This window comes from Mustelus asterias, chromosome 19, assembly GCF_964213995.1.
Source record: "Mustelus asterias chromosome 19, sMusAst1.hap1.1, whole genome shotgun sequence".
Taxonomy (NCBI): domain Eukaryota; kingdom Metazoa; phylum Chordata; class Chondrichthyes; order Carcharhiniformes; family Triakidae; genus Mustelus; species Mustelus asterias.
In genome coordinates this window covers 81682014-81706309 of record NC_135819.1, presented here as the reverse complement: position 1 = coordinate 81706309, position 24296 = coordinate 81682014, and the positions used below count along the sequence as shown (strand labels likewise).

The following is a 24296-nucleotide window of genomic DNA, read 5'->3' as shown; positions in this document are numbered from 1 at the left end:
GCTAAATTCTCCCTCAGTGTACCCGAACAGGCGCCAGAGTGTGGCAACTAGGGGAATTTCACAGTAACTTCACTGCAGGGTTAATGTAAGCCTTACTTGTGACTAATAAATAAATTAATAAAAATAATGGTTTGGGGGGGGGGGGGTGGGGAGCCAGCTGAATGTGGGGTTGGGACTCTGAGCTGCAGTTGGGGCTGGGTCTGAGAGCTGCAGGCTTTGGGCCGCTGCAGGCCGCGTTGCCATGGTGGCGGGGCGGATGTGAGGTCAGTGGGTGAGGGGGGTGTGTTTCCGGCGGGCGGGTGGCGGCAGAGAGAGCGCTCTGTGAGTGAGTGTCTGCATCCTGGCATTTTATCATCCTGGTCTCTCGGAGAAAAAGTGCCCGGACCTGAAAACAGGAAGTAAGTAAATGCAGCGGAGAGTGAGTGAGAGCGGGAGGCGGAGTGAGGGACTGAGGGACACACACTGAGGGACAGCCCGCACTGAGGGCTCCGGCCCCCCGGCACCGACACCGCGGTTCAACATGGCGCCGGCTGCCCTCCCTCCCTCCCTCCCAACCGCACAATAGACCCGGGACCCACTGGAGTCACTGCTGCGGCCCGGGGTCACTGCTCCGGCCACTGCAGCCATTCCTCCGGCCGCTGGACCCACTGCTCCGGCCACTGGAGCCATTCCTCCGGCCGCTGCAGCCATTCCTCCGGCCGCTGGACCCACTGCTCCAGCCGCTGGACTCACTGATTTTGATTTGATTTATTGTCACATGTATGTAGTGAAAAGTATTGTTTCTTGTGCGCTATACAGACAAGGCATACCGTTCATAGAGAAGGAAAGGAGTGAGTGCAAAATGCCGTGTTACAGTCATAGCTAGGGTGTAGAAAAAATCAACTTAATGCAAGGTAGGTCCATTCAAAAGCATGACAGCAGCAGGGAAGAAGCTGTTCTTGAGTCGGTTGGTACGTGACCTCAGACTTTTGTATCTTTTTCCCGACCGAAGAAGGTGGAAGAGAGAACGTCCGGGGTGCGTGGGGTCCTTAATTATGCTGGCTGCATTGTCGAGGCAGCGGGAAGTGTAGACAGAGTCAATGGATGGGAGGCTGGTTTGCGTGATGGATTGGGCTTCGTTCACAACTGTTTGTAGTTCCTTGCGGTCTTGGGCAGAGCAGGAGCCATACCAAGCTGTGATACAACCAGAAAGAATGCTTTCTATGGTGCATCTGTAAAAGTTGGTGAGAGTCGTAGCTGACATGCCAAATCTCCTTAGTCTTCTGAGAAAGTAGAGGCATTGATGGCTTTCTTAACTATAGTGTCGGAATGGGGGGACCAGAACAGATTGTTGGTGATCTGGACACCTAAAACCTTGAAGCTCTCAACTCTTTCTACTTCGTCCAGTTGATGTAGACAGGGGCATGTTCTCCTTTACGCTCCCTGAAGTCGATGACAATCTTCTTTTTGTTGACATTGAGGGTGGGATTATTGTTGCCTCACCAGTTTCTCTATCTCATTCCTGTACTCTGTCTCATCGTTGTTTGAGATCCGACCCACTACAGTGGTGTCGTCGGCAAACTTGAAAATCGAATTGATGGGGAATTTGGCCACAAGGAGGCATTGCTCTGGCCGCTGGAGCCACTGCTCTGGCCACTGGACCCACTGCTCTGGCCGCTGGAGCCACTGCTCCGGCCGCTGGAGCCACTGCTCCGGCCGCTGGAGCCACTGCTCCGGCCGCTGGAGCCACTGCTCCGGCCGCTGGAGCCACTGCTCCGGCCGCTGGAGCCACTGCTCCGGCCGCTGGAGCCACTGCTCCAGCCTATTTAATGACTGACTATCAGCCAATTCTAATTTAATGAAACGTTTGATTTGTCCATTTGTTTATTTTAAAACACAAAAATGTATATTAAATGAGCAACATGTTTGTTTATTTTGTCTTAAAGTTCTTTGCAGCAATTGTTTTTAAAATGTTTGTATTTATATATGGATATGATGAAATGCACATATGCATACAATCAAATATATATGTATCATAGAATTTTACTGTATCGTGTTTATCTTTATTCATGTGTGTCTATAGATTTGCTGGAATTTTTTTTATTTGTTCACGGGACGTAGGTCCACCCCGCCAGGCCAGCATTTATTGATTTTGATTCATTATTGTCACATGTATTATCATACAGTGAAAAGTATTGCTTCTTGCGTGCTGTACAGACAGAGCATACTATTCATAGAGGAGGGAAGGAGAGTGCGCAGAATGTAGTGTTACAGTCATAGCTAGGGTGTAGAGAATGATCAACTTAATGCAAGGTAAGTCCATTCAAAAGTCTGACAGCAGCAGGGAAGAAGCTGTTCTTCAGTCGGTTGGTACGTGACCTCAGATTTTTGTATCTTTTTCCCGAAGGAAGAAGATGGAAGAGAGAATGTCCGGGGTGCGTGGGGTCCTTAATTATACTGGCTGCTTTGCCGAGGCAGCGGGAAGTGTAGACAGAGTCAATGGATGGGAGGCTGTTTTGCGTGATGGATTGGGCTACGTTCACGATCTTTTGTAGTTCTTTGCGGTCTTGGGCAGAGCAGGAGCCATACCAAGCTATGATACAACTAGAAAGAATGCTTTCTATGGTGCATCTGTAAAAGTTGATCAGAGTCGTAACTGACATGCCAAATTTCCTTAGCCTCCTGAGAAAGTAGAGGCGTTGATGGGCTTTCTTAACTATAGTGTCGGCATGGAGGGACCAGGACAGATTGTTGGCGATCTGGACACCTGAATACTTGAAGTTCTCGACCCTTTCTACTTCATCCCCGTTGATGTAGACAGGGGCATGTTCTCCTTTATGCTTCCTGAAGTCGATGACAATCTCCTTCGTTTTGTTGACATTGGGGGAGAGATTATTGTTGCCGCATCAGTTCACCAGATTCTCTATCTCATTCCTGTACTCTGTCTTGATTATGCTGGCTGCTTTTCCAAGGCAGCGGGAAGTGTAGACTGCGTCAATGGATGTGAGGCTGGTTTGTGTGATGGACTGGGCTTCGTTCATAACACTTTGTAGTTTCTTGCGGTCTTGGACAGAGCAGGAGCCAGATCAAGCTGTGATACAACCAGAAATAATGCTTTCTACGGTGCATCTGTAAAAGATGATAGTCATAGCAGAGATGCAAAATTTCCTTACCTCCTGAGAAAGTAGAGGCATTGGTGGACCCATCCCTAATTGCCCTTGAAAAGGTGATGGTGAGTCGACTTCTTGAACAGTTGCGATCCATGTGGTGCGGGTACACCCAGACTGCTGTCCGGGAAGGAATTCCAGGATTTTGAATCCGTGACGGTGAAGGAACAGCAGTGTAGTTCCAAGTCAGGATGTTGTGTGGCTTGAGGGGTGCGGGAAAGGGGGGACTTGCAGGTGGGGTGGTGGTGTTCCCATACACCTGCTGCCCTTGTCCTAGGGGTTTGGTGGGTGTTGTCGAAGGAGCTTTGGCAAATTGCTGACGTGCATTTTATAGGTAGTACACACTGCTGCCACTGTATCAGTAGTGGAGGGAGTGAAGATTGAATGATGGGGCCAATTAAGTGGGCTGCTTTGTCCTGGACGGTGTCAAGCTTCCTCAGTGTTGGAGCTGCACTCATCTAGATTGACAAAGTAAGTAGTCTCACAACACCAGGTTAAAGCCCAACAGGTTTATTTGGTAACAGGAGCTTTCGGAGCACTGCCCCCCCCCCCCCCTTCATAAGGTGAAGGGGCACTTGCCTGATGAAAGCTCGTGCTACCAAATAATGTTGGACTATAACCTGGTGTTGTGAGACTACTTACTGTGCCTAACCCAGTCCAAGGCCGGCATCTCCACATCTAGATTGACAAACATTAAGCTACAAGGAGAGATTTCTTAAACTAGGGGTTGCCTAGAATTTGGATGTGATTATTTGATTCCAGATTTCAAGATAATAAGGGGAACTGATTGGGTCAAAAGCGCTTATTTCCCTTAGTTTGAGAGTCTAGGACTAGAAGCCGCAGTTTAAAAATTAGAGCCAAACTTTTTAGGAGTGAAATTAAGAAAAAAAGCTTCTCAAAGGGTGGTGTAATTTTTGTGGTCCAAAGTATTTAAGGATGTGGGGTAAAGGTGAGAATATGGAGTTAGATCGAAGATCAGACATTATCCTATGAAATGGCAGAACAGGCTTGATGGTCTAATTGACTTCTTCTTGATCCTATGTTCCCATTTTCCTGTGTGTTTGGGTATAATATTGTAGTAATTATGTTGGTGTTTGCTCACTGCTGTCAATGCATTCTGATGTCTCAATAAACGTTTATTCTAAAATAACTATTCTGATAAAACCACAAATACAGACAGAAGTTTGTTCATCTGAAGAAAAAACAAAATGCATCATTTCCATTAGCTGACTAGTATCTGATGGAAATGTTTTGTCAGATGATCTTTTGGAATAGTTTTTTTTAATGGGTTAATTTGTCTAATTCTGGATGGATTTGTATATTTGTTTCTTAATGTTTTATAAGTGGGTGGGGGGAGTACTTTTTCGTTGGATAATGTTTATAGAAACAGGCTCCCGAGAGTGCAGAAGGAGGTTATTCACCCCATCGAGTCTGCACTGACTCTGACAGAGTATCTTACCCAGGCCCCCTCCTATGCCCATAAGACCATGCATTTACCATGGCTAATCTGTCTAACCCACACATGTTTGGACATTAAGGGGCAATTTTACCACAGTCAATCCACCTAACCTACATGCCTTTGGAGAGTTTGTGGGGAAACTTGAGGGATCTTTTTGGCCACTTGGATCTTACAGTTACATTTAGCACTATAGTAAAATCTTACACTTTAAAAGGAATTACATCAGTATAATGAACGTTCCAAAGCATCAGAAGGTAGAGGCGGAAGAGCCTCAGCCTTTGAAGTTGTCCAACAGGTTCAAGGTTTTTGTCGCCAGAATGGATGATGCAGTGGCTACAGGGTGGACCGTGGTACAGGAAGCCATTCAAGCAAGAGGAGTTAATAGGAATGTATTGGTGGTTGTGGACAGAATGGTCAGGGAAATAGACACAGTTCTCTGCAGCCTAGAGCAGGAGTTCAGACAGCTGTGTTGCCTGACCAGTGCCTAGGTTTGGGACATCTGCTGTCAGGTGGAAAGAAACTTACAGTGGGAAGGGGAGGATCCAGTGGTTCACGTAGGTACCAACAGCATAGGTAGAACTAGGAAAGAGGTTCTGCTGAGGATTATGAGCAGCTGGGTGCTAAATTAGAAAGTCGAACCTCAAAAGTCATAATCTCCAGGTCACTGCCTGAGATTAGAGAATTAAAGCGTCGCTCAACAGCAAGTTTTGTGGTTTCCAATAAAGGAATCAGACAATTACTTTCAAGACAGCTGCGATCTGTCCTTTCTCGCAGTGTAACAGTGCAAACAGTTTATTAGTTCAGCCAAATTATCCATTGTAATTAAATAAATTGACAGATTAATTGAACAGATACTTTGCATCTTTCTTCACCAAAGAGAATGCAAATTACATCCCAGAAACAATAGTGAATCAAGAGGTAAAAGGGAGGGAAGAACTTTAAACTATTACAATCATCAGGGAGAGGATACTGAGAAATTATTAGAACCAAAAACTGGCAAGTCCCCAGATTCTGATGGACTTCATCCCAGAATTTTAAAAGAAGCAGCTGCTGAGATAGTATATGCATTGATTATTTTCCAAAATTTCCAACATTCTGTAAAGGTCCCACCAGATTGAAAAATAACAAATGTGGTTCCTCTATTCAAGAAAGGAACAAAGCCAGGAAACTACAGGCCATTTGACTTAACATCTGTCGTGGGGAAATTGCTGGACTCTATTATTGTGGTTATAACGAGGCACTCAGAAAATCCCAATGCAGTCAGGCAGAATTAAAATGGTTTTGTGATAGGGAAATCATGTTTGACGAAATTTATTAGAGTTCTATAAAGAAGTAATGAGCAACATGAATAAAGGGGAACCTGTGGATGTGGTATACTTGATTTCCAGAAGGCATTTGATAAGGTATCACGTCAAAGATTGCTATGCAAAATAAGAGCTCATGGATAGATAATTGGTTACTTAACCAGAAACTGAGAGTAGGTATAAATGGGTTATTTTGATTTAATTTGATTTACTGTTGGCAAGATGTAGCGAGTGGGATGCCTCAGGATCAGTACTGGGCCTTCAACTATTTAGAATTTATATCAATGATTCGGATGAAGGGACTAAATGTATGGTTGCTAAATTTGCTGATGACACAAAGATAGGTCGGAAAGTAAGTTATGAAGAGGACATAAGAGGGTGTATTTTCCTGTTCTGCCCACCACAGGAATCATAGGGGGGGAAGAGCGGACCATGGAAAGGTCTGTTGACCTCAGGCGGGAGTTTTTGCTTTCAGGACGAGTGTGGCCAGAAAATCCCACCCAAGGCGTTTGAAAAGGGATGTAGATAGGTTAACTGGGTGGGTAACAATTTGATTGATGGAGTGAACTTGTCCAGTTTGGCAAAAAGAATGGAAAAGCAACATATTAATTAAATGGAGAGAGATTGCATAACTCGGAAGGATCTGGGTGTCCTGAATCAGGAAAAGTCGGAATTCAGTAAGTGATTAGGAAGGCAAATGGAATGTTGTCATTTTTTTACAAGGGGAAAGGAAGGTAAAAGATGTTCTGCTGCAGTTTCGCAGGGCATTGGTGAGGCCACATCTAGAGGACTGTGTACCAGTTTTGGTCGCCTTAATTAAGGAAGGATATAAATGCATTAGAAGCAGTTCAGAGAAGATTCAGTTGACTAATGCCTAGGATGGAGCAGTTATCTCACTGAGACTGTATCCCTTGGAGTTTAGAAGATTGAGTGGTAATCATCTTGAAATACAAGATCCTGAGGGAACTTGGTAGGGTGGGTACTTGTGTGTTATAGTAAGCATCTTCCTATTTGAATTCATATACTGTGGAACCCCGATTTAACGCGCCCCGATTTCGCGCGAATTCGGATATAATGCGATGAATCATTGGACCCTTTTTTTTCCGCAAAAAATTGGCAAATTCAGCGCGACCCCGATTTAGCGTGACCCCGCTTTTCTCGTGATAACATTTTATGGACCCCAACCATCGCGTTATAACAGGGCCGCACTGTACTGATATCTTGAGCGGGTATGACCATGCACGAGTGAAGTCATTGGTAGCGCTGGGTTTTGCAAGTTTAGTCTTACCACGATGGAGCTGTATAACTAGCTGCCTCTAGTTCTGAGTCCATGCTGTGGTGTATTTTTATAAGTAACGAAGATTGAATGTCGCAATGCCTTCGACCACCTTTTTGTGGCCGAGTTATCACATCTTTTTGGCAATGAGAAAATGGTAAAATAAATGGAAAACAAAATTCGAGGTTCAGCATGGCTACGAAGATTTGCACAGGGAAGGAGAGGTGAGATGATGGCCTAGTTGTATTATCGCTGGACTATTAATCCAGAAACTCAGCTAATGTTCTGGGGATACGGGTTCGAATCCTGTCATGGCAGATGATGGAATTTGAATTCAATAGAAAACAATTATGGAATTAAGAATCTACTGATGACCATAAAACCATTGTCGATTGTCAGAAAAATCCACCTGGTTCACGAAAGTCCTTTAGAGAAGGAAATTGGCCATTCTTGCCTGGCCTACATGTGACTCCAGCGCCACAGCAAGGTGGTTGACTCTCAACTATCCTTCAAAGCAAATAGGGATGGGCAATAAATGCTGGCCAGCCAGCGATGCCCATGTCCCAAGAATGAATATTAAAAAAGTGATTTTGATTTGATTTATTATTGTCACATGTATTAGTATACAGTGAAAAGTATTGTTTCTTGCATGCTATACAGACAAAACATACTGTTCATAGCGAAGGAAAGGAGAGAGTGCCGAATCTAATGTTACAGTCATAGCTCGGGTATAGAGAAAGATCAGCTTAATATGAGGTAAGTCCATTCAAAAGTCTGATGGCAGCAGAGAAGAAGCTGTCCTTGACTTGGTTGGTATGTATCCTCAAACTTTTGAATCTTTTTCCTGATGGAGGAAGGTGGAAGAGTGTGTCCGGGGTGCGTGGGGTCCTTAATTATGTTGGCTGCTTTTCCAAGGCTGCGGGAAGTACAGATAGTATCAATGGGTGGGAGGTTGGTTTGAGTGATAGACTGGGCTTCATTCACGACCCTTTGTAGTTTCTTGCAGTCTTGGACAGAGCAGGAGCCATCCCAAGCTGTGATACAACCAGAAAGAATGCTTTTTATGGTGCATCTGTAAATGCTGGTGAGAGCCGTAGTGGACATGCCACATTTCCTTAATCTTCTGAGAAAGTAGAGGCGGGGGGGGGGGGGGGGGGGGGTGGGGTTGAACCAGGACAGGTTGTTGGTGATCTGGACACCTAAAAGCTCTCCACCATTTCTACTTCGCCCCATTGATGTAGACAGGGGCATGCCCTCCACTATGCTTCCTGAAGTCGATGACTATGTCCTTCATTTTGTTGACATTGAGGGAGAGATTATTGTTGCCGTACCAGTTCACCAGATTCTCTATCTCTTTCCTGTACTCTGTCTCGTCATTGTCTGAGATCCGACCCACTACGATGGTGTCATCAGCAAACTTGAAAATCAAGTTGGAGAGGAATTTGGCCACACAGTCATAGATGTATAAGGGTTAAAGTAAGGGGATGAGGACATGGCTTTGTGGGGCATCAGTGTTGAAGATGATCATGGAAGAGGTGTTGTTGCCTAACCTTACTGATTGTAGTCTGTGGGTTAGGAAGTTCGGGATCCAGTTGCAAAGGGTGGAGCCAAAACACAGGACACGGAGTTTGGAGATGGGTTTCGTAGGAATAATGGTGTTGAAGACTGAGCTGTAGTCGATAACTAGGAGTCTGACAGGTGTCTTTGTTATGTAGGTGTAGCTAGGTGTTATCTGGTGAGTAATCTGTTTGCAACATGAGCAGCAGTCGAGGGCTCTGATCAGCGGAGTGGGTTTGAGAGTTTACTGACAACAGCATCATGACAATGTTTGGGGCTGTCCGCAAGGTTGTGGAAGAGAATGGGGACTGGACTGAATATGCGGAAAGGTTGGAATACCTTTACTTGGCAAATGGATTTGTAGATGAAGCTAAAAAGCGCTCAATTCTCCTCCGTGTGTTACAAGCTAGTGAGGAATTTAGCAACACCACAGAAACCAGGGAACATTCCATTTGCGGATTTAATTGCACTCGTTCAGAATCACCACAATCCTAAGCCCTCAGTGATTGTCCGGCGTCTCAAGTTCCATAGTCATTTTCAGAAGACAAGACAGTCTGTTTGGTGCTGAATCAAAATAACTCTCTGAACATTGTGAGTTTGGAAGAGTATCGGAGGATGTACTCCGGGATAGATTAGTCTGTGGCATTCAGCGTTGTTTGTTGGGAGAAACCACACTGACTTTCAAGAAGTCTCGAAATTTCTCAGGACATCGAAATGGCTTTCAGCAATGCAAAAGATCTTCAGAAGGCCAATGGCTGTAATCGGGTGGGTGCGATGCATCAAATAAAGAAAGAGACTGCAAGTAGAAAGGTAAAAGCAGTGGAATGTGTCAGACGTGGAGGGGCACACTGTACAAATCATTGTAAATTTATGGACACTCACCATTGCAACAAAAAGGGTCATTTAGTTAAGAAATGCAGGGTGCTAAGAGCAAGTTGAAGGCAGGGAAATTCAAATTCAAAAATTCAGCTATGCATGTCCTTGAAAGCTCAGAGCAGGGAGAGAAGCACTGTTACAATATGTTTAATGTGAGTAAGGGGTGTGCGGAGCCTATCTATACCACAGTGAGGCCAATGGAAAGCAAATCAAAATGGCCGTGAGCACGGGAGCATCTGCACCTGTAATAGGCATGAGGTGACCTGCAAGAAGACTTGTGGCTCTAAGCAGATGTCAGCCCTTATTTAGGTAGGCATCCAACTTCGGGCATACACCAGAGAGGCTATACCATTGCTTGGGGTGTTAGTGGTGGACATTGCAGACAACAGCCAAGAAGCAAGAGAACAGCTCTTGATGGTGAAAGGGAAAGGGCTGAGTTTACCAGGGCGTGACTGGCTCAATAAAATTCCGTTGAACTGGAGTGAAAGGATGGCATTCAGAAATAACCTGAGGTTTTTAAAGATGAACTGGATACCTTGCGTGACATTCCAGTTAAGTTGCTTGTTGATCCTCAGGCTACTCACCTTTTCAAGCTTGGGACAGTGCTCTATGATGTGGAGATGCCGGCTTTGTACTGGGGTAAACACAGTAAGAAGTCTCACAACACCAGGTTAAAGTCCAACAGGTTTATTTGGTAGCAAAAGCCACTGGCTTTCGGAGCGCTGCTCCTTCGTCAGGTAAGTGGGAGTTCTGTTCACAAACGGGGCACATATATGCCCTGTCTGTGAACAGAACTCCCACTCACCTGATGAAGGAGCAGCGTTCCGAAAGCCAGTGGCTTTTGCTACCAAATAAACCTGTTGGACTTTAACCTGGTGTTGTGAGACTTCTTACAGTGCTCTATGCCATGGAAGGTAAATTGAAGGGGTTGGAGCAGCAGCAGAGGCATGGGATCATTGAGCCAATTCAATTCTCTCGTTGGGCAGCTCCAATTGTTCATATTCTTATAAATGATGGTACGGTGTACATATGCAGGGATTACAAACTTACCATCAATCAGGCCTCCAAGCTGGATGTTTACCCATTGCGGACATTCTCAAAACTTGACATGAACCATGCATAGCAGCAGCTTTTGTTAGAGGAGGACTCAAAACAGCATGTCACAATCAACACTCACAAGGGTTTATTCAAATACAACCCTCTGGTTTTCAGGGTTGTCTCCAGTTTGGCAGTTTTTCAGAGGACACTGGACAATCTGTCGCAGGGGATTTCTCATGTAGTAGTTTACTTGGACAACATCCTGATCATAGTGAAAACTGAGGAGGAGAGCCTCACCAACCTGGATCAAATGTTTAAAGAGATTTTCAGAGGCAGAGCTGTGCCTGAAGCATAGTAAATGCATCTTCCAGGCACAGAGTGTGGGATATTTGGGTCACAAAGTCACAGTGCAGGCAGGGTCTGTCTCCTGTGGAAGGCAAAGTCAGAGCTATCAAGGAAGCTCCACCCTAGAAGAGGGTCCGAGCTCAGATCATTTTTGGGCATGGTAAGTTACTACGGGAAGTTTCTGCCAGACCTTTCAACAGTGTTGATGCCAACCTGCTACTTAACTAAGAAACAAAGTGAAAGCACAAAAGAAAGCTTTCAAGGCTGTGAAAGCGCCGCAGTAAGCTAATCTGCTGCTTCACTTTGATCAGGACAGAAAGCTCATTCTGTCATGCTTCGTCCTGCAGTGATGAGGCTGTACTCTCTCATCTGATGGAGGACGGGTCAGAAAAACCCATTGGGTGTGCATCACGTATGCTGACAACAGCTGAGAAGGAATGTTAGCCATTGTCTTTGCTGTGAAACTATTTCATCAGTACCTTTATGGTCATTCATTCATTGTATGTACTGACCACAAACCATTGATGAGTCTTTTCAGTGAATCCAAATGCATTCCTTCTATAGCCTCAGTGAGAATACAGCGCTGGGCTTTCACATTGTCAGCTTACCAGTATAACATCATGTACAGGGCAGTGAAGGACAATGCAAACGTAGACCCGTTGAGTCACCACTTTCCTTTACCAGACATGCTTACCAAGAAATTATTTCCTCCAGATGCAATTTCCTTGCTCGAAACACTTTCACATTCTCCAATGGATGCAAAACAAATTAAGACCGGACTGGACCCTGTTCTATCCCAGGTAAAGAGATTCCTTCGGCAGGGTTGGCCTGAGATGAGTGTGCAGGATGGTTGTATCATTTGGGGGTCCAGAGTAGTCATCCCACCCCCTGGTCTTTCACAAGACTTGGATGAAGTTCATGAGGATCACCCATGTGCCTCCCGAATGAAAAGTTTGGCCAGGTCATATGTTTGGTGGCCTAATGTGTATCAGGATTTGGAGAACAAAGTGAGATCCTGTTCTGCGTGTCAGATCAACCAAAAGATGATGCCACCAGCACCACTATGTCCATGGGAATGGTCTGATCACTTGTGGCCTAGACTTCATGTGGACTTTGCAGGGCCTTTTATGGATCATACGTTTTTAGTCATAAAAACAAATTACTGCGGATGCCGCAATCTGAAACCAAAAGAGAAAATGCTGGAAAATCTCAGCGGGTCTGGCAGCATCTGTTAGGAGAGAAAAGAGCTGACGTTTCAAATCCAGATGACCCTCGAACTCGAAACGTCAGCTTTTTTTCTCCTTACAAATGCTGCCAGACCTGCTGAGATTTTCCAATGTTTTCTCTTTTGTTTTTAATCATTGTGGACACACAATCTAAATGGTTAGAAATGCACAAAGTGAACAATATGACAGCTCTTGTCATGATTGAGAAGCCATGCTAAGTTTTTGCAATTCATGATTTACCGGATTCTCTCGTTTCTGATGACGGTTCAACGTTTACAAGTGATTTTTTTCCAAGAGTTTATGCAAAGAAATGGAATACGCCATGTGCTTACTGCGCCTTTTCATCCAACTCCAAATGGTTTTGCAGAGTGAGCTGTTCAAACACTGAAAGGAGGATCGAGGAGAATCACAGGTGATCCTTTGCGAACCAAGCTCTCTCAGTTCTTGTTCCGGTTTGTATCATGCCACAAGCAACAACAACAACTCCCACCACCTGAAGTACTGATGGGTAGAAAGTTTCACATGGATCTGCTACACCCAGATAACAGAGCGAGAGTGGAAAAGAGACAAGAGGGGAGACATGACTACCGTGATGAGAGACATTTCAACTTGAATGATGGTGGCTACGTAAGGAATTTTGGCAGTAACCAACACAGATACTCAACCTACTTCTGCACCCACAAGTCCAGCTCCACTGAAACAAGCCTCACCAGTGTCTGCTGAGTCACCAGTGATACTGTGCAGGTCACAGCGACATTGTAAAGCTGGAAGACTGATGTATAGTTGAGGCATGAGTTTCTTTGTTGTTTTCATTGAGAAATTGAAATTAATGGGGGAGATGTATTATCGTAAGAATCCTCCTATTTGAATGTATAAACTGATGTCTTTAGCAGATATGAGCATGCATGAGTGAAGTCATTGGTAGCATGGGCTTTTGGGGGTTTAGTCTTACTACGAGGGACCTGTGTAACTAGCTGCCTCCAGTTCTGAGTCCATACTGTACTGTATTTCCATATTTCTATAAGTAAAGTATATCTTTTTCCCGACAGAAGAAGGTGGCAGAGAGAATGTCTGGGGTGCGTGGGATCCTTGATTATGCTGGCTGCTTTGTCAAAGCAGCGGGAAGTGTAGACAGAGTCAATGGATGGGAGGCTGGTTTGCATGATGGACTGAGCTATGTTCAGAACCCTTTGCAGTTTCTTACAGTCTTGGTCAGGGCAGGAGCCATACCAAGCTGAGATACATCCGGAAAGGATGCTTTCTATGATGCATCTGTAAAAATTGGTGAGAGTCATAGTGGACATGCCAAATTTGTTTAGCCTCCTGAGAAAGTAGAGGCATTGGTGGGCTTTCTTAACTATAGCATCAGCGTGGAGGGACCAGGACAGATAGTTGGTGGTCTGGACACCTAGAAACATGAAGCTGTCGACCATTTCCACTTTATCACCATTAATGTAGACAGGGGCATGTTGTCCTCTATGTTTCCTGAAGTCGATGATTATCTTCCTCGTTTTACTGACATTAACAGACTCATTAATTACTTTGCAATTCAGGGTCAGATGTATATTTTGTAAAAAGGCAGAATATTTTATCATCGATAATGAGAATGGCTGTTTGTCTTTATACTGTACAATTGGTACAGTGTTTTGGGCAGTCAGTGGACTTATTTTAGAATTTTTGATGCTTGTCAAAACACCAACAAAGATGGATGCACTTTTGAGTCTAAGACACGGTTGCACTGATTGCATTTTATTGTTATTGCGTGTTTATTTTGGCTTTGGCATTTCTAGTTTCCTCCCACACTCCAAAGCTGTGCCGATTAGGTGGATTGGCCATGCTAAATTGCCCCTTAGTGTCCCAAGATGTGTAGGTTAGAGGGATTAGCAAGGCAAATACATGGGAAAGGGCCTGGGTGAGATGCTTTGTCGGAGAATTGGTGCAGACTTGATAGGTCGAATGGCCTCCTTTTGCACTGTAGGAATTCTGTGATTCTATGATTCACGCATTATTTTACACTATTGTTGGTCCTTGATGCTTCTATCTATGTATGTGTGTGTATATGTAATATATATAGAAGTTTCACAACACCAGGTTAAAGTCCAATGGGTTTATTTGGTAGCATGAGCTTTCAGAGCGCTGCTCCTTCATCACCTGAAGAAGGAGCAACGCTTTGGTAGCTCATACTACCAAATACACCTGTTGGACTTTAACCTGGTGTTGTAAGACTTCTTACTGTGCCCACCCCAGTCCAACGCCGGCATCTCCACATCATAGATATAAATATACAGTTGTTTTAATCAGTAAAGTAAATCTCATATCACTGTAACTTGTTAAATCACTTGATTCAATGGGAGCTCATGGTTGTCATTTACAGTTATAGTTGCTGGCAAGTTATCAAGTTTCTGTTATTTCCAGAATTTAATACTTTGCATCGAAAAGAAGCCCTCATTATTAAACGCTCAAAGTGTATTGAGACCGGGGCTGGAGATTCACTGGAAAGACACTCAATTCATCTAATTGTATTCAGACAATACTAGAAACACAGAGCAGCTTCCCTCTCCCACCCAAACAATGATAGGGTTCTCCTTGTCCTCACATTCCATCTCAGCAGCCTTCGTGTTCAACAAGACACTCTCCATCATTTCATCCATCTTCAGTAGGATCCCACCACCAATTACATTTTACCCTCCACTCTAAGCATCATGACGACACCCTGGGCCTTCAGTCATCACCTCCCTTCCCTATGGTAACTTTCCATGGAAGAGCAGGAGCCCCAACACATGTCTTTTTACCATCTTGCTTCACCATCCAAGGCCGTGAATACTCCTTCCAGGTGAAACAGTGATTTCTGTGTCCTTTTTTTCAATTTGGTATCATATTTTTGCTGATCAGTGTGGTCTGTTCTGCACTGGGAGACTAAACACAGATTGGTGAGTTATTTGCAGAACACCTCTATTCAGTCCACAAGCATGACCCTCAGCTTCTGGTCATCTGCTATTTTAATCCTTCACTTGCTCTCACGCTGACATCTCTGTCCTCGAGCTGCTGCCCTGTTCCACTGAAGCTCAATGTAAACACAATGTAAACACAAGCACTCAGCCTTCTGGATTCAACATTGAGTTCAACTATTTCTGACCATAATCTCTGCCTCTGTTTTGTTTCCTTTTTCTTTGCAGGCTGTGGTCCTAATTACATTTTTCTCTTCTTTTCACTTTGGATGGTAACGGTTCATCATTCTGTCATTCATATCTCCTCTGTACACTCCTTCTGTTCCCTTACTTATCCCACTACCATTTCTTCGCCATGGAACACCAATTCTAACCTCTGCCATCTTCCAGCCTGTCACAGAACTTCTCTTTTTGTTCTTTTCCTACCCTCCCCCTTTCCGTTTGCTTAAAACCTGTTACATTTCTAACTTTCCCAGTTCTAATGAAAGGTCATGGATCTAAAACGTTGACTCGGTTTTTTTCTCTCCGCTGACGCTGCGTGACCTGCTGTTTATGGATGCTGAGTTCTAGCCTCCCAGTGTTGTGCTTTTGTCTCTTATGAAAGTTAGCTCTAATACTTAATGGCAGAGCATTGTTAAACATGAGCACAGGCTGGAGACAAATGTGGTTCCGATATTATAAACCCTTGTTACTCAGGCTGGGAAAGCCTCTATGGTACCTATCAGTTCCATGTTACATTACAAACAGTGGACTGCACAGCCCATAACAATATGAAACTTTACTGTACAGTTTGATCATTGTAATTCTTGTCCTTACAAACATTTTCATTGATAAATAGAACCTTCCTGTATTCTATCCTTGGGGAAATATAGTGAATGATCTTTTTGGGAACACTAGAGGGAACCAGAACAACGTACGGACATTAAAACAGAATGTGCAGGGAAAGCTCAGCAGATCTGACAGCAACTGTGGAGAGACGGAGCCAACGTTTCAAGTTCAGTGTAACTCTTCCTCAGAATCCGATGCTGTTAGACCTGCTAAGCTTTTCCACCACTTCCATTTTTACTTCAGATTTCCAGGATCTGCAATGTTTTGTTTTTATTTCAATGTAATTGAGGTTTTTTTAAACTGCCAGTCATGGCTCAGTGCATAGCACTTGCCTCTGAGTTAGAAGGTTTTGGGTTCAAGTCCTACTCCAAAGACGTGAGAGCAAAATTGAGGCTGGCCCTTCAGTGTAGTACTGAGGAAGTGCTGCGCTGGTGGAGATGCCATCTTTCGAATGAGATGTTAAACTGAGACTCCATCTATCTGTTCTTTGGGTGGATATTAAAGATCCCTTGGCATTGTGTTGAAGATGAACAGAATTCCTGACTATCCTATCCCTCAAACTATATCACAAAAATGGATTACTTGCTCATTTTCGCATTGCTGTTTGTGGAAGATTGCAATGCTCAAATTGGCTGCCATGTTCCTTGCATTACAACAGTGACTACATTTCAAAATTGCATTTACTGATTGCTGATGCTCTGTCAATGATGGGAAAGAATGGTCCCAACACCAATCTTTGTCGAACACCACTTGCCACGAAAGAATGGAGGATTATATGATAGATTGAGGAAAGATGGGAGGAGGCTCAAGTGGAACATAAACACGTACATGTTCTGACTGGGTCGAAGAGCCTGTTTCTGTCCCATATGTCGTACATAATCCTATGTTAAGGAATGATATCAAGAAGTACTTCTTCCACACAAAAGATAGTGGAAATCTAGAAATCTCCCCTCACCCAAAAAGTCTGTAACTTACTGGGTTAATTGAAATTTCTAAGACTGAGATCAGTAGATTCTGATTAGATAAGAGAATATCAAAGTTTCTGGATGAAATGGAGTTGAGATCAGTGGATGGCCAAACACGGTCAAGGGGCAGAATGTTGTCTTCCTGTTCTTTTGTTTTCTTTTAACAGTTTATCTGTTTGCAATTCCATTTCACCTACCAATCATGCACTATAAACCAAAAATTGATTTTCTGCCTTCCGGATGCATTAATTTCTTCAGCAACTTGCCAATGTAGGGATTAGATCGAAAGTAAAAGAGTACATATGATGACCCTATTTCTCTTGCTATTATATCCAACTTCTCAAATGGAGAGGATGTTTCCACCAGTAGGAAAAACTGGAACCAGAGGGCACAACCTCGATCCTTTAAAACAGAGATGAGGAGGAATTCCTTCAGCCAGAGAGTGGTGACCCTATGGAACTCTTTGCCGCAGAAGGCTGTGGAGGCCAGGTCATTGAGTGTCTTTAAGACAGAGATAGATAGGCTTTTGATTAATAAGGGAATCATGGGTTATGGGGAAAAGGCAAGAGAATAGGGATGAGAAAAGTATCAGCCATGATTGAATAGCGGAGCAGACTCGATGGGCCGAGTGGCCTAATTCTGCTCCTATGTCTTAAATCAGGTGCATTTTCCACTTAAATCTAGTGCATAACTGACACATGATCAGCTAGAAATGTAATAAAACACCAGTTGGCATAGCTATAACCACTGTTTGCAAGTAAACTTTTGATATCTGGAAAATACCAGTCCCAAATTTAAACCCCTTAATATGGTCAATCAGGATGGTTTTGAACAGGATATTGGTATATTAGATAAACATCCAACTAACTTCCTCGTAAAAAGATTCAACCCAGGCAGCACTCCATGTTCTATTCAAAGGGCTACAGACAATTGGTTTACTGCAGTGGCTTAATGATAAATGTACTACAGATTAACCATGGAATGTCTCTACTTACTGAATGGGAAAAACCAGCGAATCAAATAGAAAGGGAAGCATATCCCTCAATCTAAGGGTGAAAGACTGATGTCAGCAGCTCATCAGAAGTCCAGCTTCTACTTGCAATTCAAATGCATAATTCTCAGACTGACTCTGACTGTGGAAAGATATTAAATTTTGCTTCCAACCTCACACTGAACCTGACTATCTCAATCGAAATAGACGGAGTCACAAATCAAGCTTTCAGATACAACTTCAATGGATTAAGTTCTCTGTGGAATAAACATACTTTGAAGTGACGCAGAAGGCCACAACCACAAGTGGTTGTCCCACTTGCCAGTTTAGCACATACTCCTTTGCTGGATATTGTAATACTGAGCTATTCCCATTTCTTAATCTCAGTGTATTTAATTGCAACTGTTTGCATTGTTATATTGCAGGAAAGGCAGATAAAAGCTGTCTTTAAATTTAAAGGATTCCTTCATTGCAATGGAAGCCACAGAACTTGCTCTCCACTTACTTTATTTCTCTGATCACAAATCACAAGCGTTGTGTTTTATCCCTCACAGCACTCATTGCATCTAATACAAGCTCCTTCACATTTTATAGTGTTATAATTCCCACTGCAACTGTACGTAGGCAAACAAATCTCAAAGTTCACTTTCTTGAACACCTGTATGTAAACAACCTCTGTTTAAGCACAGAATAATATAAATGTTTTATTACAAGAGTGCAGAGGAGATTTACCAGGATGCTGCCTGGTTTGGAGGGTAGGTCTTATGAGGAAAGGTTGAGGGAGCTAGGGCTGTTCTCTCTGGAGCGGAGGAGGCTGAGGGGAGACTTAATAGAGGTTTATAAAATGATGAAGGGGATAGATAGAGTGAACGTTCAAAGACTATTTCCTCGGGTGGATGGAGCTATTACAAGGGGGCATAACTATAGGGTTCGTGGTGGGAGATATAGGAAGGATATCAGAGGTAGGTTCTTTACGCAGAGAGTGATTGGGGTGTGGAATGGACTGCCTGCAGTGATAGTGGAGTCAGACACTTTAGGAACATTTAAGCGGTTATTGGACAGGCACATGGAGCACACCAGGATGATAGGGAGTGGGATAGCTTGATCTTGGTTTCAGATAAAGCTCGGCACAACATCGTGGGCCGAAGGGCCTGTTCTGTGCTGTACTGTTCTATGTACAAGCACATGATTTAATCTCTTTGGCAACTAGTTTCACCAAAATAAAAATTGTTGTCAAGTGTCTTCAACCTACATTGGAGACATTTGTTAGTTTCTGTAACATTAATGTTTTGAAATAGAAACAACATTTTGACACCTACATTTTTGCTATCACTTCATGGAGAGGGAATTATCTGAATATCATTATGGTACCCTCAGGAATGTTCCAAGCAGAGTTGGGAACTCTGACTCTCATGACTAAGTGTTAGATTGGCTCAATGATGTTATTTGATCAGCAAGTTGTGGCTTTAAGACCTGTTCCAAGAACTTAAGTGCATCATTTAGTGTACCCTTTCAGTGCAATACTGAGTGTGTGTACGTTCTCCAAAGGTAATATCTTTTAGATGAAGCATTAATCGAGGCTCCGAGCTGGTGCATAGTAAATAGCAAAATTCCTGTGCCACTTTCCTCAATGGAAAATTCTCCTGAAGTCCTACCCAAAATTTATCTCTATATGAACAACAACTTGTATTTATTTATGGCCTTTAAAGTAATTGTATAGAATCTCCACAGTGCAGAAGGAGGCCATTCGGCCCATCAAGTCTGCATCGACTCTCTGGAAAAGCATCTCACCCCCCCCACCATCTGCCCTATCCCCCTAATCCCACACATTTACCATGGCTAATCCACCTAACCAACACATCTTTGGACATCAAGGGGCAATTTAACATGGCCAATCTACCCTAACCTGCACATCTTTGGAATGTGGGAGGCAACCCACACAGATACAGGGAAAACGTGCACACGGACAGTCACCCAAGGCCAGAATCAAACCCAGGTCCCTAGTGCTGTGTGGCAGCAGTGCTAACCATTGTGCCACCCAAACAAAAACATCACTGAGCATCACAAGATACAGTAAGAAGTCTAACAACACCAGGTTAAAGTTCAACAGGTTTATTTGGTAGCAAAAGCCACGAGCTTTCGGAACAGGCTGTTCCTTCGTCAGGTGGGGTGGGAGTTCTGATCACAAACAGGGCACAAAGACACAAACTCAATTTACATGAATAATGATTGGAATGTGAGTCTTTACAGCTAATCAAGTCTTAAAGATACAGACAATGTGAGTGGAGAGAGCATTAAGTACAGGTTAATGCAACCGATTCCGGAGAGTAGTCCATGGTGAGTCTGATGGTGGGATGGAACTTGCTGATGTCATCATATAGTTGTTATAGACTCACCATGGACGACTCTCTGGAATCGGTTGCATTCTTAGACACACGCATCTCCATTAAGGACGGTCACCTCAGCACTTCACTGTACCGCAAGCCCACGGATAACCTCACGATGCTCCACTTCTCCAGCTTCCACCCTAAACACGTTAAAGAAGCCATCCCCTATGGACAAGCCCTCCGTATACACAGGATCTGCTCAGATGAGGAGGATCGCAACAGACACCTCCAGATGCTGAAAGATGCCCTCATAAGAACAGGATATGGTGCTCGACTCAAGGATTGACAGTTCCGACGCGCCACAGCGAAAAACCGCACTGACCTCCTCAGAAGACAAACACGGGACACGGTGGACAGAGTACCCTTCGTCGTCCAGTACTTCCCTGGAGCGGAGAAGCTACGGCATCTCCTCCGGAGCCTTCAACATGTCATTGATGAAGACGAACATCTCGCCAAGGCCATCCCCACACCCCCACTTCTTGCCTTCAAACAACCGCACAACCTCAAACAGACCATTGTCCGCAGCAAACTACCCTGCCTTCAGGAGAACAGTGACCACGACACCACACAACCCTGCCACAGCAACCTCTGCAAGACGTGCCGGATCATCGACACTGATGCCATCATCTCACGCGAGAACACCATCCACCAGGTGCACGGTACATACTCTTGCAACTCGGCCAATGTTGTCTACCTGTTACGCTGCAAGAAAGGATGTCCCCGAGGCATGGTACATTGGGGAAACCATGCAGACACTACGACAACGGATGAATGAACACCGCTCGACAATCACCAGGCAAGACTGTTCTCTTCCTGTGGGGGAGCACTTCAGCAGTCACAGGCATTCAGCCTCTGATCTCCGGGTAAGCGTTCTCCAAGGCGGCCTTCACGACACACGACAGCGCAGAGTCGCTGAGCAGAGACTGATAGCCAGGTTCCGCACATATGAGGACAGCCTCAACCAGGATATTGGGTTCATGTCACTCTATCTGTAACCCCCACAGCTTGCCTGGATGTGCAAAATCTCACTAGCTGTCCTGTCTGGAGACAATACACATCTCTTTAACCTGTGCTTAATGCTCCCTCCACTCACATTGTCTGTACCTTTAAGACTTGATTAGTTGTAAAGACTCACATTCCAATCATTATTCATGTAAATTGAGTTTGTGTCTTTGTGCCCTGTTTGTGATCAGAACTCCCACCCACCTGACGAAGGAACAGCCTGTTCCGAAAGCTCGTGGCTTTTGCTACCAAATAAACCTGTTAGACTTTAACCTGGTGTTGTTAGACTGTGTTTACCCCAGTCCAACGCCAGCATCTCCACATCATCACAAGATATACATACTTTAAATTTTACGTCTTATTTCTTTCAGATTGAGTATGAACACAATTGAGGACGAATCAGGCACAGTTACCTTGGAAACAATCAGCTCAGTAACTCTAGCCCAAGACACAGAAGGCAATCTGATCTTGCATTGCCCTCAGAACAGTAAGCTGGATCATACATTATTTTTTTCATGTTTGTTTTAAAAGAACATGTATAAGAAATGAGTTCATTTATATATTACTGGATGTGTAATATACAAATGAACTCCTTACAAATGTAATATATGTATATATGACTGGATATTATGGGACTTGATGGTTTAAGTTATAAGGAGAGGCTGGATAAACTGGGACTTTTTTCTCTGGAGCGTAGAAGGATGAGGAGTGATCTTCTAGAGGTCTATAAGATAATGAGGGGCATAGATCAGCTAGAAAGTCAATATCTTTTCCCAAAGGTAGGGGAATCTAAAGCTAGAGGGCATAGGTTTAAGATGAGAGGGGAGAGATACAAAAGTGTCCAGAGGGGCAATTTTTTCACACAGAGGGTGGTGAGTGTCTAGAACAAGCTGCCAGAGGTAGTAGTAGAGGCGGGTACAATTTTGTCTTTTAAAAAGCATTTAGACAGTTACATGGGTACGATGGGTATAGAGGGATATGGGCCAAATGCGGGCAATTGGGATTAGCTTAGGGGTTTAAAAAAAAGGACCTGTTTCCATGCTGAAAACCTCTGTGACTCTGTGTGTTGAGAGTGACATATAGTTTTAATTTTTCTCCTGTTTCTATCTCTTTTCTACTTCTCATTCTTTTCTTTATCGCATCTCTTTCTCTCCCTTTTTTGGGTGTTGGATGGTTTAGCCAAGAAGACAAATGCTGCAGATTATTTTTCTAAGTGCATGATGTTAGGGAAAGATCCAGTTAGTCACAAGCCATCAAATTGTAAATACCTTCTGGGCCACAGACAGAATGGAAGGGAAAACTGTGAATATCCTGTTTTATTTAAATTGCAAATACTGCTGTTTATTCTTGCAGAGTTTTAACTCAGACCCTATAGGGAATAATGAACAAAGAACAAAGAAATGTACAGCACAGGAACAGGCCCTTCGGCCCTCCAAGTCTGTGCTGATCATGATGCCCTAACTAAACTTAAACCTTCTGTCCTTACTCGACCGTATCTCTCTATTCCCTCTCTATTCATGTACCCATCCAGATGCCTCTTACATATTGCTAATGTGCCTGCTTCCACCACCACCTCTGGCAGCGAGTTCCAGACACCCACCACTCTCTGCATGAAAAACCTCCCTCCCCCTTAAACATTTCCCCTGGTCACTGCATTTATTCCAGCACCCAGGCCTCAGAAAAGCTCCTGCATGCTCACTCTGCTGAGACCCCAAACCTCACCAGCAACTGGAACTCTCTTCTGTCCACCCAGACCCTGAGTCCCAATTGGTTGCCACCTCTCTCCATGCACCAAGGACTAGAATCATCGATGATTACGAGCGTCCTACCATACAACGTGATGTGTCATTCTAGCCTCTGAAATATCAGCTAGCCAGGACAACAGTAACTAGGTGCTAGGAAGGTTCATTGAAAATGTAACAGGTTACATTTAGAATTATAGAATAGAATCATAGATTACAGCAGGAAAGGAGACCATTCACTGTGTTGTGACCGCGCCAACTCTCTTCAAGAGTAATTTAGCTAGCCCCACTCCCCAAACCTGTCACTATAGCCCTGTATTTTTTTTTCTTTTCAGTACTTATCCAATTCCCTTTTGAATTTTTTTATTCATTCGTGGGGCATAAGCATCGCTGGCTGGCCAGCATTTATTGCCCAGCCCTAGTTGCCCTTGAGAAAGTGGTGGTGAGCTGTTGCCTTGAATTGCTGCAGTCCCTATGCTGTGGGTTGACCCACAATGCCATTAGGAAGGGAATTCCAGGATTTTGACCTGTTGAATCTGCTTCTGCCACACTCTGGGCAATGCATTCCAGAGATCATAGCAGGCCTTCCCTTTGCGTCATTACCAGTTCTTTAAGTCTATGTCCTCTCTTGACTCCTCCACCAACGGGAACATTTCTTGCTATCTACCCTGCCTGGGGTAGCGATGGAGTGTGGGCTGGGGAAAGATGAGGGGCAGCTGCTGAGGAGGGTGAGGGTCAGGTCCTCAGTGGTTTTGTGGAGACCCACAAAAAAATGACATATAATTCTGACCATTTGCTGATCAGAATGATTCAGTGTGTGCTATGCAAGCAATGTTAGTTCAGGCTGATCATTTTGGGTTAATAAAAAGATGCCGACTACTCACCCCAGCCCTGGAGGGTGAAGACCAAAGTATGGTGTTCGAGTGAAACAGGATTAGAGGGGCCAGGGAACAATTGAAATATTGGTACACAGACGTAATTGTGAAGTCATATGTTTAATTTAATATTCACATTTTTCATATTTAAATTGTGAACCTGGAAATGGTAAAATGCTGAAAAGGGGATTGTGAAGCCCAAATTTTGCTTTACCTTTCAAAATATAGAGAGAAGAATTAGCGCTGAGGGGGTCTTTTAATTGAAGAAAAGTCAAAATATGTTTGTAAAAAGTTAATTGAACTGAAAACTTACCTAGGGAGAAATCATCAT

General features: G+C 43.9%; 1 protein-coding gene across 4 annotated transcripts in view; it reads left to right on the top strand.

Moving 5' to 3' along the window:
• The first annotated feature begins 269 nt into the window (after positions 1–269).
• The window catches only part of dmtf1 (cyclin D binding myb-like transcription factor 1), a 73827-nt gene continuing 49800 nt past the window's right edge, over positions 270–24296 (top strand). For 2 of the 4 annotated variants that reach the window (XR_013500205.1, XM_078235989.1), the window contains exons 1-2: positions 276–398; positions 21720–21835. Coding sequence is in view for 2 of the 4 variants with exons in the window: in XM_078235989.1 (XP_078092115.1) it covers positions 21727–21835 (109 nt within the window). In the remaining 2 variants the exon portion in view is untranslated. Of the gene's footprint in view, positions 399–21719; positions 21836–24296 lie in introns of all 4 variants that reach the window. The other 2 variants (XM_078235990.1, XM_078235991.1) reach the window with 2 other exon arrangements.